The sequence below is a fragment of the Oncorhynchus clarkii genome, chromosome 7 (assembly GCF_045791955.1).
Source record: "Oncorhynchus clarkii lewisi isolate Uvic-CL-2024 chromosome 7, UVic_Ocla_1.0, whole genome shotgun sequence".
In the NCBI taxonomy this organism is placed as follows: Eukaryota; Metazoa; Chordata; class Actinopteri; order Salmoniformes; family Salmonidae; genus Oncorhynchus; species Oncorhynchus clarkii.
In genome coordinates, this window is record NC_092153.1 from 61521034 (window position 1) to 61537676 (window position 16643).

Here is a 16643-nt window from a genome sequence, read left to right on the forward strand (position 1 = left end):
TCTTTCATGCCGTCCCTAGGAGGGGTGCGTCACTTGAGTGGGTTGAGTCACTGATGTGATCTTCCTGTCTGGGTTGGCGCCCCCCTTGGGTTGTGCCGTGGCGGAGATCTTTGTGGGCTATACTCTGCCTTGTCTCAGGATGGTAAGTTGGTGGTTGAAGATATCCCTCTAGTGGTGTGGGGGCTGTGCTTTGGCAAAGTGGGTGGGGTTATATCCTTCCTGTTTGGCCCTGTCCGGAGGTATCATCGGATGGGGCCAGTGTCTCCTGACCTTTCCTGTCTCAGCCTCCAGTATTTATGCTGCAGTAGTTTATGTGTCAGGGGGCTAGGGTCAGTTTGTTATATCTGGAGTACTTCTCCTGTCTTATTCGGTGTCCTGTGTGAATTTAAGTATGCTCTCTCTAATTCTCTCTTTCTCTCTCTCGGAGGACCTGAGCCCTAGGACCATGCCCCAGGACTACCTGGCATGATGACTCCTTGCTGTCCCCAGTCCACCTGGCCGCGCTGCTGCTCCAGTTTCAACTGTTCTGCCTGCGGCTATGGAATCCTGACCTGTTCACCAGACGTGCTACCTGTCCCAGACCTGCTGTTTTCAACTCTCTAGAGACAGCAGGAGTGGTAGAGATACTCTTAATGATAGGAGTAAATGTCAGTTGGCTTTTCATAGCCTGAGGTGCTGACTTGCTGCACCCTCGACAACTACTGTGATTATTATTATTTGACCATGCTGGTCCTTTATGAACATTTGAACATCTTGGCCATGTTCTGTTATAATCTCCACCCGGCACAGCCAGAAGAGGACTGGCCACCCCTCCATAGCCTGGTTCCTCTCTAGGTTTCTTCCTAGGTTTTGGCCTTTCTAGGGAGTTTTTCCTAGCCACCGTGCTTCTACACCTGTATTGCTTGCTGTTTGGGGTTTTAGGCTGGGTTTCTGTACAGCACTTTGAGATCTCAGCTGATGTACGAAGGTCTATATAAATAAATTTGATTTGTCGACTGAGCGTTGTAGTAGTTTTCCGTCGTTCATAGCTAGTGTGGTAATACCCACATAGTACAGTAATACCCACAATGACAGGGTTACGACTCATTTGTGGCCCAAAAACGAGACTCTAGCTTCAAAGTGGGACCGGTTTGTCCGATTGAAAATAATGGATTGAAGTATGCGCACATCTACTGTATGCTCATTTCACCCCGGAGGACTTTGATTGCTTAGTATAGCCAGTGGAAGGCAGGATTCGGAATGAGATTATGACTGAAACCAGGTGCAGTGTCAAGCATTAATGTGAAACCTACAACTGATATTTCCTACTGGCCTACCGGTACATCGTAGGTGTCAGCAGTGGAGATAATTTGGGTAAATTCAAATGTGGATTTACCTCACTATATCGCTATTGGATTAGCTGACTCTCCTTCGGCCGGTGAAATGGCCTATCACTCTGAAGGCCTCTCCTTCGCACTTCGGTATCTAACTCAGCCGTCAATCGGAATGTCTCCGCTCTCTCTACTTTATATCTGCTGGCTTTTTTTGTTGTGTTCTGTCATATTACGTCACACCCCATAAATGTTTTTTTTCCAGCATGACTTCAGCATTCTGATAAATTTGATGTAATAACAAAAAAACAAAAAAAGTGAGGTGTAACTTTGCTTTGGGACTTTTTTTTATGCATATTCTAATGCAAAAAATAATATATACATATTACATGTGGTTATGTTTATGCTACCTACCCTTTAAGGTCTTCATTCCTGAAAAGAGGGAAATGTTTTCCTTCCATGAAAGTTAAAGCAAGCGCGTGCGTTCAGTCAGACACTCATTATGTCCTCCAATGTCATACTGTACATCCCAAATAGCATTCCGTTAACATATATAGTGCACTACTATTGACCAGAGTCCTATAGGCCCTGGTCAAAAGTAGTACACTTTAAAGGGAGTAGGGACGGGTGCCATTTTGGACCAACAGACGCAAGCAGGACTCCCTCACAAATCACTCTACCTCCATAACCACTCACTGCCCTGGCATAGCATACAGTAGGCTCAGGAAGCCAACACTACATCCCAGAACCAGACCTTTCCCTATCCCAAAATGTACAGCCAAGTCCTCCTTTCCTGAGCTTTCCCAAAACCCAGGATGATTTTTAACGAGCCTGCTGCCTTCATGATTTAGCCTGGAGGGACTCTTATTAAAAAAAGGTACTGGTGAATAACTGGGGAGTTATATTACACACTGAATTATTTTACACTGGAAAAACTACCATGTTTGATCCATTTGTCAGATCATTTGTTAAAAAAGAAATGATCCAAAAATAACACGCTTTGGATTAGTCTGCAAACTATTTTTAATCAAATGTGTCAGCTAAATTTAGCAACTGTACAGTTCTCTGAGCATAGACAGCAGTTAATCTACAGGGTGTGACTGGCGATGGGCTCAGACTTACAATGCTCGACTTGAACTGTCAAAACACTAGCCTATACAACAGTAGGGAACAGTTTGAGAACAGGGTAAAACCGTGTGGGAACACAAGAGAGGCACATTTTGGACTTGAGTGACATGACTTGAAACTCAACTTAATAGAAAATGAAATAACTTGAGACTTGACTTGGAGCCTCAAGACTCGACTTTGAATTGAGACTGATGACTTGAAATGGTATGGCCATGTTTTATAACGTAATGTCACAGAGTCTGGGGATTACTCTCCACGCAGTTAGAGACAGTAGCCGCAACATCGGTCCTTGTAAAATAAATATGCTAGTGAAAATGCACTCTGCTGTCTGGTTGAATCAGCAAACTGTCAATCAACACAGGTCGGGTGAGCTAGCGTACATCTATAGAAGAATCGGGTGCAGTGCAAAGTTTAAATTGTAGGGAGAGAGGATTGCAATAAATAAATATGCAGCTCCAAAAATGGTTTGGTAATCAAAAGTATTAACTGTTTGCAAGCTTACCGGCAATTGAGCGTCAAGCAACTGTTACTAGCATATGCCTACTGGTCTTTTGGTAAAAATCCACCTTTCCAGAAACAAGTCTCTCACCGTTGCCGCTTGCTATAGACCACCCTCTGCACCCAGCTGTGCCCTGGACACAAAATGTGAATTGATTGCCCCCCATCTATCTTCAGAGCTCGTGCTGCTAGGTGACCTAAACTGGGACATGCTTAACACCCCGGCCATCCTACAATCTAAGCTTGGTGCACTCAATTTCACACAAATTATCAATGAACCCACCAGGTACAACCCCAAATCTGTAAACACGGGCACCCTCATAGATATCATCCTAAACAACTTGCCCTCCAAATACTCATCTGCTGTTTTCAACCAAGATCTCAGCGATCACTGCCTCATTGCCTGCATCCGTAATGGGTCTGCGGTCAAACGACCACCCCTCATCACTGTCAAGCGCTCTCTAAAACACTTCAGCGAGCATGCCTTTCTAATCAACCTGGCCCGGGTATCCTGGAAGGATATTGACCTCATCCCGTCAGTAGAGGATGCCTGGTTATTCTTTAAAAGTGCCTTCCTCACCATCGTAAATAAGCATGCCCCATTAAAAAAAATTAGAACCAGGAACAGATATAGCCCTTGGTTCTCTCCAGACCTGACTGCCCTTGACCAGCACAAAACATCATGTGGCGTTCTGCATTAGCATCGAATAGCCCCCGTGATATGCAACTTTCAGGGAAGTTAGGTAACAAATATACACAGGCAGTTAGGAAAGCTAAGGCTAGCTTTTTTAAACAGAAATCTGCATCCTGTCGCACAAACTCAAAAAAAAGTCTGGGACACTATAAAGTCCATGGAGAATAAGAGCACCTCCTCCCAGCAACCCACTGCACTGAGACTAGGAAACACTGTCACCAATGATAAATCCACTATAATTGAGAATTTCAATAAGCATTTCTCTACGGCTAGCCATGCTTTCCACCTGGCTACCCCTACCCCGATCAACAGCCCTCCACCTTCCACAGCAACTCGCCCAAGCCTCCCCATTTCTCCTTCAACCAAATCCAGATAGCTGATGTTCAGAAAGAGCTGCAAAATCTGGACCCCTACAAATCAGCCGGGCTAGACAATCTGGACCCTCTCTTTCTAAAAATTATCTGCCGAAATTGTTGCAACTAGCCTGTTCAACCTCTCTTTCGTATCGTCTGAGATTCCCATAGATTGGAAAGCTGCCGCGGTCATCCCCCTCTTCAAAGGGGGAGACACTCTAGACCCAAACTGCTACAGACCTATATCTATCCTACCCTGCCTTCCTAAGGTCTTCGAAAGCCAAGTTAACAAACAGATTACTGACCATTTTGAATCCTACCATACCTTCTCCACTATGCAATCTGGTTTCAGAGCTGGTCATGGGTGCACCTCAGCCACGCTCATGGTCCTAAACGATATCATAACCGCCATCGATAAGAGACATTACTGTGCTGCCGTATTCATCGACCATGCTAAGGCTTTCGACTCTGTCAATCACAACATTCTTATTGGCAGACTCAACAGCCTTGGTTTCTCAAATGATTGCCTCACCTGGTTCACCAACTACTTCTCAGACAGAGTTCAGTGTGTCAAATCGGAGGGCCTGTTGTCCGGACCTCTGGCAGTCTATATGGGGGTGCCACAGTGTTCAATTCTCTGGCCGACTCTCTTCTCTGTATACATCAATGATGTCTGCGTAGAGGTGGATCAAAGAATCACCAGCAGCAAGAGCGGCGACACCATTCTGTATACTTCTGACGAGCTTCAATGCCATACAACTCACATTCCGTTTCCTCCAACTGCTCTTAAATCAAGTAAAACTAAATGCATGCTCTTCAACCGATTGCTGCCCACACCCGCCTGCCCGTCCAGCATCACTACTATGGACGGTTCCGAATTAGAATACGTGGACAACTACAAATACCTAGGTGTCTGGCTAGACTGTAAACTCTCCTTCCAGACTCATATTAAATATCTCCAATCCAAAATTAAATCTAGAATCGGCTTCCTATTTCGCAACAAAGTATCCTTCACTCATTATGCCAAACATACCCTCGTAAAACTGACCATCCTACCGATCCTCGACGATGTCACTTACAAAATAGCCTCCAACACTCTACTCAACAAATTGGATGCAGTCTATCACAGTGCTATCCGTTTTGTCACCAAAGCCCCATATACTACCCACCATTGCGACCTGTACGCTCTCGTACAGGAGAGGGGTTTGGCCCTCGCTTCATACTCGTCGCCAAACCCACTGGCTCAAGGTCATCTACAAGTCTCTGCTAGGTAAAGCCCCACCTTATCTCAGCTCACTGGTCACTATAGCAGCACCCACCCATAGCACGCGCTCCAGCAGGTATATCTCACTAGTCACCACCAAAGCAAATTCTTCCTTTGTCCGCCTCTCCTTCCAGTTCTCTGCTGCCAATGACTGGAACGAACTGCAAAAATCACTGGAGCTGGAGACATCTCCCTCACTAGCTTTAAGCACCAGCTGTCAGAGCAGCTCACATATCACTGCACATGTACATAGCCCATCTGCAAATAGCCTATCCAACTACCTCATCCCCATACTGTATTTATTTATTTATCTTGCTCCTTTGCACCGCAGTATCTCTACTTGCACATGCATCCTCTGCACATTCTACCATTCCAGTGTTTAATTGCTATATTGTAATTACTTCGCCACCATGGCCTATTTATTTCCTTACCTCCCTCATTTGCACATGCTGTATATAGACTTTTTCTACTGTATTATTGATTGCATGTTGTTTATTCCATGTGTAACTCTGTTGTTGTATGTGTCAAACTGGCCACTATCTTGGCCAGGTCGCAGTTGTAAATGAGAACTTGTTCTCAACTAGCCTACCTGGTTAAATAAAAGGTGAAAAAAATTATAATCTCAAAATTGCTTGAAATTAATAATTCACTTATGAAGTCTTAACCAAGTCGGTGGCCAAGCCCACGTGAGCACAGACATGACACCGGCATTATGGAATGCCCCCTTTTCCCAGAAGTGTAGAAATCCTACTTCCGTCAAAATGTACATTAGTCCAACGAGACAAGCAGCGTGAGCTGAGAGGTACATAATGGCTAGAAACTCTGAAAGTTTCAACAGAGATGGAGAAAATCTCTGCAAGTCAAGAAAACGCAGGGACTGGAGTCCCTACATTGAAATGGCTACTACGCTATAGACTAGAAAGCATACGGACGGTGTTGAACCGGACGTCACGAATGGTTAAGAAATCTACAAAACTACACAGGAACATCCAGTCTGCAGCTGTTTAAGTACTTTAGTCTGGTAAACGCGACCGAGGACCACCGGGTGGTACTCTGAAAGATCTACTCTGGAGAACATTTCCCTATCAAACGGACCATTGGTATGTCTGACCTATCCATTATAACAGACACTTCCAGAACAAAGGGAACAAGCTATAACTACAAAATACTTTGATCTCTGGTGGACAAACCAGAGACTTTCTGTCGACTGACTCTCCAGCAGATGGACCGGCGATTTCAGAGAGACAAAGGCATACACTCGTAAATATGTACATTGCAATTCCTTTCGAATGAGCGGCTGTTCATGTGTATTACCATTTCCATGAGCCTAGTTATCAGCTGTGTGTATGATAGTGGAGTCCTTTGTCTTTTCTCTTGCTCTTGCTCTTTCTTACCTGCCTCTCCCTTTTCATTTGGTGTAACAAGCCGTCATATAGGTTTAGTCCACCCGGGACTTTTCATTGTATCATGTTAGTAACCAATGTATAACCTGTGTGTGTTTGTGTACTTCTGTGTGATTATTTAGTTAGTTAGTAAATAAATAGTTAAGCCAATTGGTATATTGCTGATTCATCATTTATACTAGGGTTCGTGCAGATATCCAAGAGTTTGCGACATTTGGAATGAGACTGATAGAAGGTAAATAATTAATTAATGACTGAAATGTAAGAGATATTTATATCTTAAAGAGTTAATTCGGAAAACAGTAACTCGTTAAATAAACTTTTTCCATGGTGCCCCAAGATTGCAAATTAGTTCATTGTTACGGGATTAATTTAATCATCGTAATAATTAAACATTGTTAATCAATTTGATAAAACAATCGTCATCACATTAATGATAATCAAGACACAACAGCTGCTACTCGCTGTTTATCTATACATAGTCACTTCTCCCCTACAAACATGTACAAATTACCTTAACTAACCTGTACCCTCGCACACTAACTTGGTACCAGTATCCCCTGTAAATAGCCTCATTATTGTTATTTTATTGTGTTACTTTTTAAAAAGTTTTTTTAACTTTAGTTTATTTGTATCTTTGTAGTGACTGGGTTTATTGACACACCATCCAAGGTGTAATTAATAACATCACCATGCTCAGAGGGATATTCAATGTCTGCTTTTTTTTAAAGCATTAGAACCCCTCCCTGGTCTTTGTGGTTGAAATTCAATCTGTGTTTGAAATTCACTGCTCAACTGAGGGACCTTACAGAGAATTGTATGTGTGGGGGGGGTACTGAGATTAGGTAGTCATTCAAAAATCATGTTAAACACTATTATTGGACAGTCCATGCAACTTATTGTGTCTTGCCATAACAAAGGGGTCGAATACTTATTGACCAGACATTTTAGCGTTTCATTTTTGATTAATTTGTAAAAATGTCAAAAAACATAATTCCACTTTGGCATTATGGGGTGATACATTTTAAATTCAGGCTGAAACACAACAAAATGTGGAAAAAGTCAAGGACTGTGAATACTTCCTGAAGGCACTGTAACTAACTCTGTATTGAATCCTACCTCAAAGTAGCAGTTTCCTTTGGATAACGGCCTTGGAGCCACGTAGCAGCCAACTTCATCAGAGTTCCCTTGGTAACTGTAACAGAATTTCAGAAATGTGTTTACATCAATCGTATCGCATTTGCAAATGTACTCAACAAACATACAAGCATATGCTACACAACATACAGTTGTTATTTAACTTGTGGATGGTACAGGCCAGCCAAGTCAGTGAGAGGAGGACAGTGTGAAAGAAAGTATGAGTCTAAAGCAGGGGTCTCCAACCTTTTCTAGCATGAGAAGAGCTACTTTTTTTTTAAAGAAACATGTTGCGAGCTACTCGTTTTTTTTATAGATTTCAAATTAGGCACATACTTCTCTGCTCCTCTACCCTGCAACTCTTCACCCGGAACAAGAGACATGTTTTCTGTCAATATACCTGGTAAAATAATGGTTAAGGGGGCTAAAACATAAAATTGTTTTTGGCATTTTCCTGAATTCTGTCTGTTCTCGGTTTTATTTTTCCTGGTTTGGTATTGTTTTGGTTTTTATTCTTAATATTACAATTATTCATAGTGAATGTTCTGAGTCCATGACAATGATTAAATCAAATCAGAAGACCATTGTTGATTTTAGTGTAATTCCTCTTTAATTGCACATCTAGCAATAGAGTAATGTGTCAGTCTAGAGATGTTTCTGCTGTTAGGCCTGCTACTGCAACATGTCATGGCACAGTTTGCAAAACAATGGCCACCCAATTGATACAAATAATCATGATATAGTTATGTCAGTTACGCCTACATGGCAGTTAACATTTAACTTAGGTTTTTGGGGAAAGTCTTTCTGTATACCCACAAGACGGTTATAATTAGTATCGCTAACTGGCTACATACATAGTGAAAGACAAACGTGCGCACAGACAGACGGACAATTGCTGGAAATGAGTTGGCAGATGTGTTACGTTTGGCTTTTTAAGCCAATAGTGGCTAACCAAGAGTGGGATAATCCTGGTCCCAATACAAACTAATCTCGCTCACCAGCCGGCTCTCTTTCTTTAGAGATGTCTGGTTTCCGAGCTCCTCAGGACGAGACTTTTTTTTTTTTTGAAGGGGGTGGATCAGCTTTAATATTGCGGATAGATTGTTGCTTCCATCAATGTAATTGTCTGCATCTGGACTTGACTGGAAGTCTATGGCAGTCTATGATTTTAATTGGCTAATCTCTCAGTCCATCACCATCTAGCCCAACCCGTAGAACCTCCCCTCTGAATTGTGGATTTCAAAGCACGAGCAGTGCAAGTAGGTGATTCGTTTTGCATGGCCCGGTGCCCCAGGTGGCGTGGTTTGCTCATTATCAACCATTCCATTGGTCCTAAGGAGAAATCTCCACCCAGCCGGGGAACCATGCCATGCAAGGCTCCCGAGTGGCGCAGAGGTCTTAGGCACTGCATCTCAGTGCAAGAGGCATCACTATAGTCCCTGGTTCGATTCCAGGCTGTATCACATCTGGCTGTGATTGGGAGTCCCATAGGGCAGAGCACAATTGGCCCGGCGTCGTCCAGGTTTGGCCGGGCTAGGCCGTCATTGTAAATAAGAATTTGTTCTTAACGGACTTGCCTAGATAAACAAAGGTGAAAAAAAAAAGTCACAATTTTTTAAAAAACTCACCAAGGGCTTGAATAAATTGTGTTACTACTCAGCTGTTTGACATGACTGCAAAAATCACCTTGCGTAATAACTCATTATTATTATTTGTAGATCAGTCAGTCAGTCACAATTTACCCAGAATGCATCACATATTTGACGTTCTTGACCCGTTGGGTCCCCAGAACCAGGAATTTGAGTAAATTGTCCATTTGGGTCAATTGTAACTACCCAGAACCAGGGTTGAGGAACACTGGGCTGGCTAGAGTGTCATTATCTCTCATGCCTCATACTACACTTCACCAAGCAGCATTCCGGGTATGTGTAAATGTACTTGGTGAATAAAAGTAATTCTGACAGTTTTCATACACACCTGAGCACTTCTCCATCCCTCATCATCCTCTTGAACCGCTCGCGGTACCGCACGGCCCGCACCTCCCGTATCCTCCGCCTCCAGTTCATAAAGCGGTAATGGGTGTTGATTTCGTCCATCGTTTACCTGAGGACAGAGACATGAACCACGAGGTGCTTATCATATCATTTTTTACAGAGACCGCTTCATATGAATAGCAGGCTCCACGCACGGAATATGGACTCGGAGGTGGTCGGTGTGTTGCGCCGGCATTGTTTGGGTCAGTTGGATCAAAATCAAACTGAAAATGAAATGCCCGGCAAAAGTAGCAAGCTTGGGTGAGGGTGTCTAATAATAACATTTAATGTACGGTTTAATACCTACTTAATACACTAGCTAGCTATATACCTACCAATGCATGACACATAGCTAAATGAACGAGCTACAGTTGCCAACTGCATAGCTAACGTTTTAACAGCAGGGCTGTATTCATTCCGCCGATACTGTTGCAAAACGTTTCTTAAACGGAACGCAACGGGGAGGTACTTATCGAAACGTTTTGCAACTGTTTGGACTAATAATAACGCCACTGGGAAATAGCTAGCTGGCTGGCTATGATGCTAGCTATCCACATCAAGCACTTAGCGACTTCACACACAGGAAGAACATAGTTCCGTACGTAGCATATCGTCTCACACGTCCGGGAACTTTTTATTTATTTATAAAACACACACAAAAGTTGCCCACCTTGCCGTTAGACTACTATCTTTCAAGTGGCCGCATTCGTTTTTTGTTTACACATTTCCAGTACGTCGAGCTCCATCAAAACAAATTCCGCAGAGTTCAAATGGCGCCTTTTAATGACATCGTTTACTTTCTAGAAAATGTACGGTTCCGGGTAAATTTCGAGCTCTTGCATCAGCAATCTAAATAAACTACTCTTTATTGTAGCTGTTTAACTAATATTATGGGTAGACTATATGACAGGGGAAAGAATATTTCCGTGGTACTAAGTTCTGATAACATGTAGTGGGCATGTTGGTAGTTTACTTTTCAAAGAGCATGATCATCAAAATTGACTAGGCTCTTGACCATGAACATTTGTATGAGCCAATACTGTGTGTGGTATGGAGGATGAGTGAGTGAGATAGAGAATTTGAGGTGACAGTAAAATAATAAATGACTAATTATGGGACAGAGGCATGTGTAAGGAGAAATTCTGAGTTCTGTGGGGGGTACTTCTAGTTAGGTGTGGAAAGGGAGGGTTTCCATAGGTAAAATCATCCATAGATTCTGGCACATTGCTTGGAACATTTTCGATTGTGAGATGTGTGAACCAAATAGAGTTCATATGGTGAACTGCCAGCAAATTGTTCTTGTCTTTACATATTTGTTGCCAGATTGGCTTTAGCATCAAACAGCATTCTTTTAAAAAACGTATTTTTTTTAAATAAGTTGTTTATTTAGAGGTGGTCTTCCCACTCAAAGTCATTCACTAGTCTATTATCATGACACACACACAGAGGAATGTGTTTCCTGTGATGGAAGAAATAATCATGTGGGCGACTCCATGCCAGCGTAGGCTTTCTGGTACTTTGAAGGATATCACCAATTGTATACCCCAAAATTGACATTATAGGTCATTAACTAATCACAGACCTCCATTAGGATTGCACATTCAGCAAATCACCAGCAGAAGGAGTTCCCTTTGAATCAATTTCCATTCACTGTTGGTGGTGCTCATAAAATTGATCATACTTTTAGAATTAGCAGAGAACACACACTGGAAGTTTAATGTACTTGTAGAGTATATTGTTCTAACAATATGTCATAAAATGAACAAAATCTAAATCTTTAACATGATTACTGTTGGAAAATGTCCAGATTAATTATCAGGCTTCTTCATCCTACAATAGCCATCAAAGCACAGATTACAAGGGTTATTCTCAGTTTCTATAGGCCTACACAGAAGGTGACACTCAATCCCACAAATAGGTTTTCTATAAAGTAATGTTCTCTTGTCCCACCTTGTCATTTGAATAAATGGGTCAGTAATCCTTACTCGTAAAACACATACATCAAATGTATTACTGGTGGGAAATCATGCTGAATATGAAACAGGAAAAGTAGGACATTCATGATGGGGTTAGGTAGGGCTAACCCTATTTCACCAGCTGGCCCTGGTAAAGGAGAGGCGTGTCAGAGACAAGGGGAAGTGGGGGTGTGCTCAGCAATTTGAAAATGAGAGGGGAGACTAATATTTCTCTCTCCCGCTTTCCTTCCCCCACCCTCTCTCTCTACCTTTTGGCTCTTTAAAAGCTGCTGTCTCTGGTGTCTGTCTGCTTCATTATCGCTCTGTCATAGTTGGATGGGATTCCTATCCCCTCTGCCTTGCATCTCCCAACCCATAACTGGAACTGAGCTGAATAAGAACAAACCTCAGACAACAGCCTACCTGGCATTGAAACAAATAGGAACCTCCTGGACTATTACTTACTCGTTGTTGTTTGACAACGTGTATCTTGCGGGAAACATGCTTCTGTACCCTGACCTTCTGGCCCTACTGTTCCTCCAGCTTGCGCTCTCCAGCCCATGGACACTAGCCTCCCGGCTGCCTCCTCTCAGTGGAGGGAATCCCTTCAGTAAGGGCTCCCAGGTGGCCAGGGCCCCCACACAGAGGCAGCAGTCTGGAGAGCTCAGCACCACTGTCCTGGCCCTGGGGGAGCCCTGTGGGGTCTACACTCTGAGCTGTGCCCGTGGACTCCGCTGCACCCCACCACTGGGGTACCCCAGCCCCCTCCAGGCCCTGCTGCAGGGCAGGGGAGTCTGCAGCAATGCCAGTAGGCCCAGCCCTTCTGAGAGGCCCCAGCCCACAGGTAAGCACCTACTACAGCAGAGAGGGAGACACCACTTAGTTACATGTATCTGATGGGGTGGAGGAGGGGTTATGTAAACTAAAAGCAATGGTAAATTTAGCCTTTGCAGACAGTTCACACGACCTAGTTATAGCCTGTAATACTAGAGCCCAGTTTTTCCTGCTCAGGACATGGACATGACACATTACTGTATATTTTAGACAAATAAAGATGTGGATGTTGTGCTGATGACTTCGTTGTGACAAGACAGGTCACGATTGTGAGATTGTATTGGACTGTGGAAGTAGAACATTAGTGAATCAGAAGTAAGCTTCAGAGAAGTACAGCTAGGATGTAATGGAGCACACAATTGACAGTAGTTTACATTGTGGAGGCAGGACCAAGTCTTAGTATGACGACTCCAAACTCAGCCATAAGACTTAAAATGTATTTAAAATAGATCTGTTCAGACTCCACAAGAAATTAATTTGTTTTGGGTATGGGAAATTATCTTCACTTAAATAATAAAAAATTACGTGATGTTAACCTCAAATCAGCAGCAGCTAGTACTTTAACTCTACAACAGGGCTCTCCAACCCTGTTCCTGGAAAGTTACTCTCCTGTACGTTTTCAATCCAACCTCAGTTGTAACTCCGCTAATACAGGATGATAGCTCTCCAAGAACAGGGTTGGAGAGCCTTGCTCTACAACCTGTTGTGCCAATCTGTGAACATGATATGCAACTCTAGCTACTGGTTTGTCTCTGTCATTGCATTCATCTCAGTAATCAATCAGTTACTGTGGTAATGTAATCCATCACTATGCTAAAGCTGCTGTCATGTATTTTCCCAGCCACACACCCAACACCCAGTGAAGACCTGGATAAGGTAAAATCCCTTGTATTTACTTACAGATGGATGTTAGGAGGATTGTGTTGAGCAATATAATTGAACAACAATAGAACAAGCAATGTGGTAGTGTTTAAAAAAAATCTCTCTCTCTTCTCTCTAGGCTCCATGCCGTAGGCTGCTTAACACTGTACTTAAAGGTCTGCAGCCCCTGGTCTTCCAGTCAGACTGTGCTGATATATATATGCCCAACTGTGACAAGCATGGTTTCTTCAGAAAGAAGCAGGTTGGTTTATAAGCAAACAGTATTTGTAGCAGAGGTGGTTCACCGAATCATGCTTGCTTGCATGATGAGTATAATATTGCCTAAACAGGAGCTCAGTGGGCTAACTCAATCTTGAGTTGTAAGCTGGGCTCGATAGACTATGACTTTGCCTGGTCAGTAACGTGTGTGTGTGTGTGTGTGTGTGTGTGTGTGTGTGTGTGTGTGTGTGTGTGTGTGTGTGTGTGTAGTTGTGTAGTTGTGTCCTATACAACAATTGACATCTCAAATATGCTTTATCACTGTGTGTGCCCTCTGGCAGTGTCGGTCGTCTCGGGGCATGCATCGCGGCCACTGCTGGTGTGTCGACAAGAGTGGCATACCAACCCCATCACACACAAGCCCAGAGGGCACCCTGATCTGTGACAACGCATGAAAGGGCACTGTCCAGCCCACCCTATCCTGCAGTCTGGAATATGGGCCATAGGGTGAGGATCGAGAGGAAGAAAAGTAGAGCAAGATGAGAATAAAAGAGAGGGATAGAAAAGGAGGAAAAGTAAGGTATGGAAGAGGAAGCACTTCCCAAAGTGCTTTACACTAAATGGGTGATACAAGCCAAAGGTTGCGTACCACATGGCACCCTATTCCCTAAGTAGTGCACTATGTAGGGAATAAGGTGCCATTTGGGACACATACAAATTCACCAACAACACTACTACCTACTAGGGTTGGGCTAAATTCGAATTGAAAGCAGTCAATTCAGGAAATGATTTAATTTAAAATCCATACATTTACATATTTTTTTACATAAATAACTTCTACTTTTCAGTTTGAGAAGTCATTGAAAATGAATTCACTTTTTTTTTAGATTATTCAATTGTAATTTTTGTTTACTTCCTGGATTGACTGCCTTAAATTCTAATTGAGCCCAACCATGCTACGTACACGCACAATCCTTCCAATTCCATTTCTCATGGTCATTCTCTTTATCCATACTGTTAGTTTGGTTTCACAGCACCCTCTAGTGATGAGTTATGATGCAATACAGACCAGAAACAGATGATTTACCAAGTACATTTGTGAGTGTGGACTAGATGGGTATGGAATTGCTATGCACTTTGTTATCATTTCAAAATCTGTTCTCTGTGCTATGACGCAGAGTTGTGAGTTCATTTTAGAATCTAACTCAAAGTTGGTAGGCCTGTAGTAAACTACATACCCAATTCCATTTACCCGCTTTTTTCCTGGCCTAGTGATGAGGCTTGTCTCTGATTATGTATCCACTGTCTCTCTTATAACTCTGAAACTATGCTCTTAAATCTGACATTATTCTGATGTTTAAACTCCAGGGTCAAGCACTACTAGAGCACCTCCAACCTTTTTACTGACATTGCAGCAGACAAATTTTAATACTATAAGATAGTCTTTTGTAAACATACAGTACCAGTCAAATGTTTGGACACACCTACTCATACCAGGGTTTTTCTTTATTTTTACTATTTTCTACATTGTAGAATAATAGTGAAGACATGAAGACAACACTATGAAATAACACATATGGAATCATGTAGTAAACAAAAAAGTGTTAAACAAATCCAATATATTTTATATTTGAGATTCTTGATGACAGCTTTGCACACTCTTGGCATTATTTCAACCAGCTTCATGAAGTAGTTACCTGGAATGCATTCCAATTAACAGGTGTGCCTTGTTAAAAGTTAAATAGTGGAATTTCTTTCCTTCTTAATGCGTTTGTGCCAATCCGTTGTGTTGTGGTATACAGAAGATAGCCCTATTTGGTAAAAGACTGAGTCCATATTATGGCAAGAACAGCTCAAATAAGCAAAGAGAAACGACAGTCCATTATTACTTTAAAACATGAAAGTCAGTTAATCTGGAAAATGTCAAGAACTTTGAAAGCTTCTTCAAGTGCAGTCGCAAAAACCATCAAGCGCTATGATGAAATTGGTTCTCTCAAGATAAATTCATTAGAGTTAACTGCACCTCAGATTGCAGCCAAAATAAACGCTTCACAAGAATTCAAGTAACAGACACATCCCAACATGAACTGTTCAGAGGAGACTGCACGAACCAGGACTTCATGGTCGAATTGCTGCAAAGAAACCACTATTAAAGGACACCAATAAGTAAAAAAAGACTTGCTTGGGCCAAGAAACACGAGCAGTGGACATTAGACCGGTGAAAATCTGTCCTTTGGTCTGATGAGTCCAAATGTTTTGATTGTTGGTTCCAACCGCCATGTCTTTGTGAGACTCAGAGTAAGTGAACGGATGATCTCCGCATGTGTGGTTCCCACCGTGAAGCATGGAGGAAGAGGTGTGATGGTGCTTTGCTGGTGACACTGTCTGTGATTTAGAATTCATGGCACACTTAACCAGCATGGCTACCAGCATTCTGCAGCAATACGCCATCCCATCTGGTTTACGCTTAGTGGGTCTATCATTTGTTTTCAACAGGACAATGACCCAATACACCCCCAGGCTGTGTAAGGGCTATTTGACCAAGAAGGAGAGTGATGTAGTGCTGCATCAGATGACCTGGCCTCCACCTCAACCCAATTGAGATCGTTTGGGATGAGTTGGACTGCAGAGTGAAGGAAAAAGCAGCCAACAAGTGCTCAGCATATATGGGAACTCCTTCAAGACTGTTGGAAAAGCATTCCAGGTGAAGCTGGTTGAGAGAATGCTAAGAGTGTGCAAAGCTGTCATCAAGGCAAAGGGTGGCTACTTTGAAGAATCTAAAATATGTTTTGATTGGTTTAACACTTTTCTGGTTACTACATGATTCCATATGTGTTATTTCATAGTTTTGATGTCTTCAATATTATTATTTAGAAAATAGTAAAAAATAAAGAAAAACCCTTGAATGAGTAGGTGTGTCCAAACTTTTGACTGGTACTGTATATACATTAAAA

At 42.5% G+C, this 16643-nt stretch overlaps 2 protein-coding genes across 2 annotated transcripts in view; one reads left to right on the forward strand and one right to left on the reverse strand.

Moving 5' to 3' along the window:
- Window positions 1-10608, reverse strand: part of LOC139414374 (SPRY domain-containing protein 3-like) — a 67562-nt gene extending 56954 nt beyond the window's left edge. Inside the window, exons 1-3 of the mRNA XM_071162289.1 lie at window positions 10491-10608; window positions 9765-9890; window positions 7770-7845 (exon numbers count right to left, since the gene is read on the reverse strand). Of these exons, the coding sequence (XP_071018390.1) occupies window positions 7770-7845; window positions 9765-9883 (195 nt within the window). The 5' untranslated portion in view covers window positions 9884-9890; window positions 10491-10608. The remainder of the gene's footprint in view (window positions 1-7769; window positions 7846-9764; window positions 9891-10490) is intronic.
- A 1668-nt stretch (window positions 10609-12276) lies between these two features.
- Window positions 12277-14144, forward strand: LOC139414375 (insulin-like growth factor-binding protein 6). The gene is made up of 4 exons (XM_071162290.1): window positions 12277-12619; window positions 13451-13485; window positions 13610-13732; window positions 14031-14144. Exons 1-4 carry the CDS (start codon window positions 12277-12279, stop codon window positions 14142-14144), a joined length of 615 nt encoding a protein of 204 aa, XP_071018391.1.
- Window positions 14145-16643: the final 2499 nt, after the last annotated feature.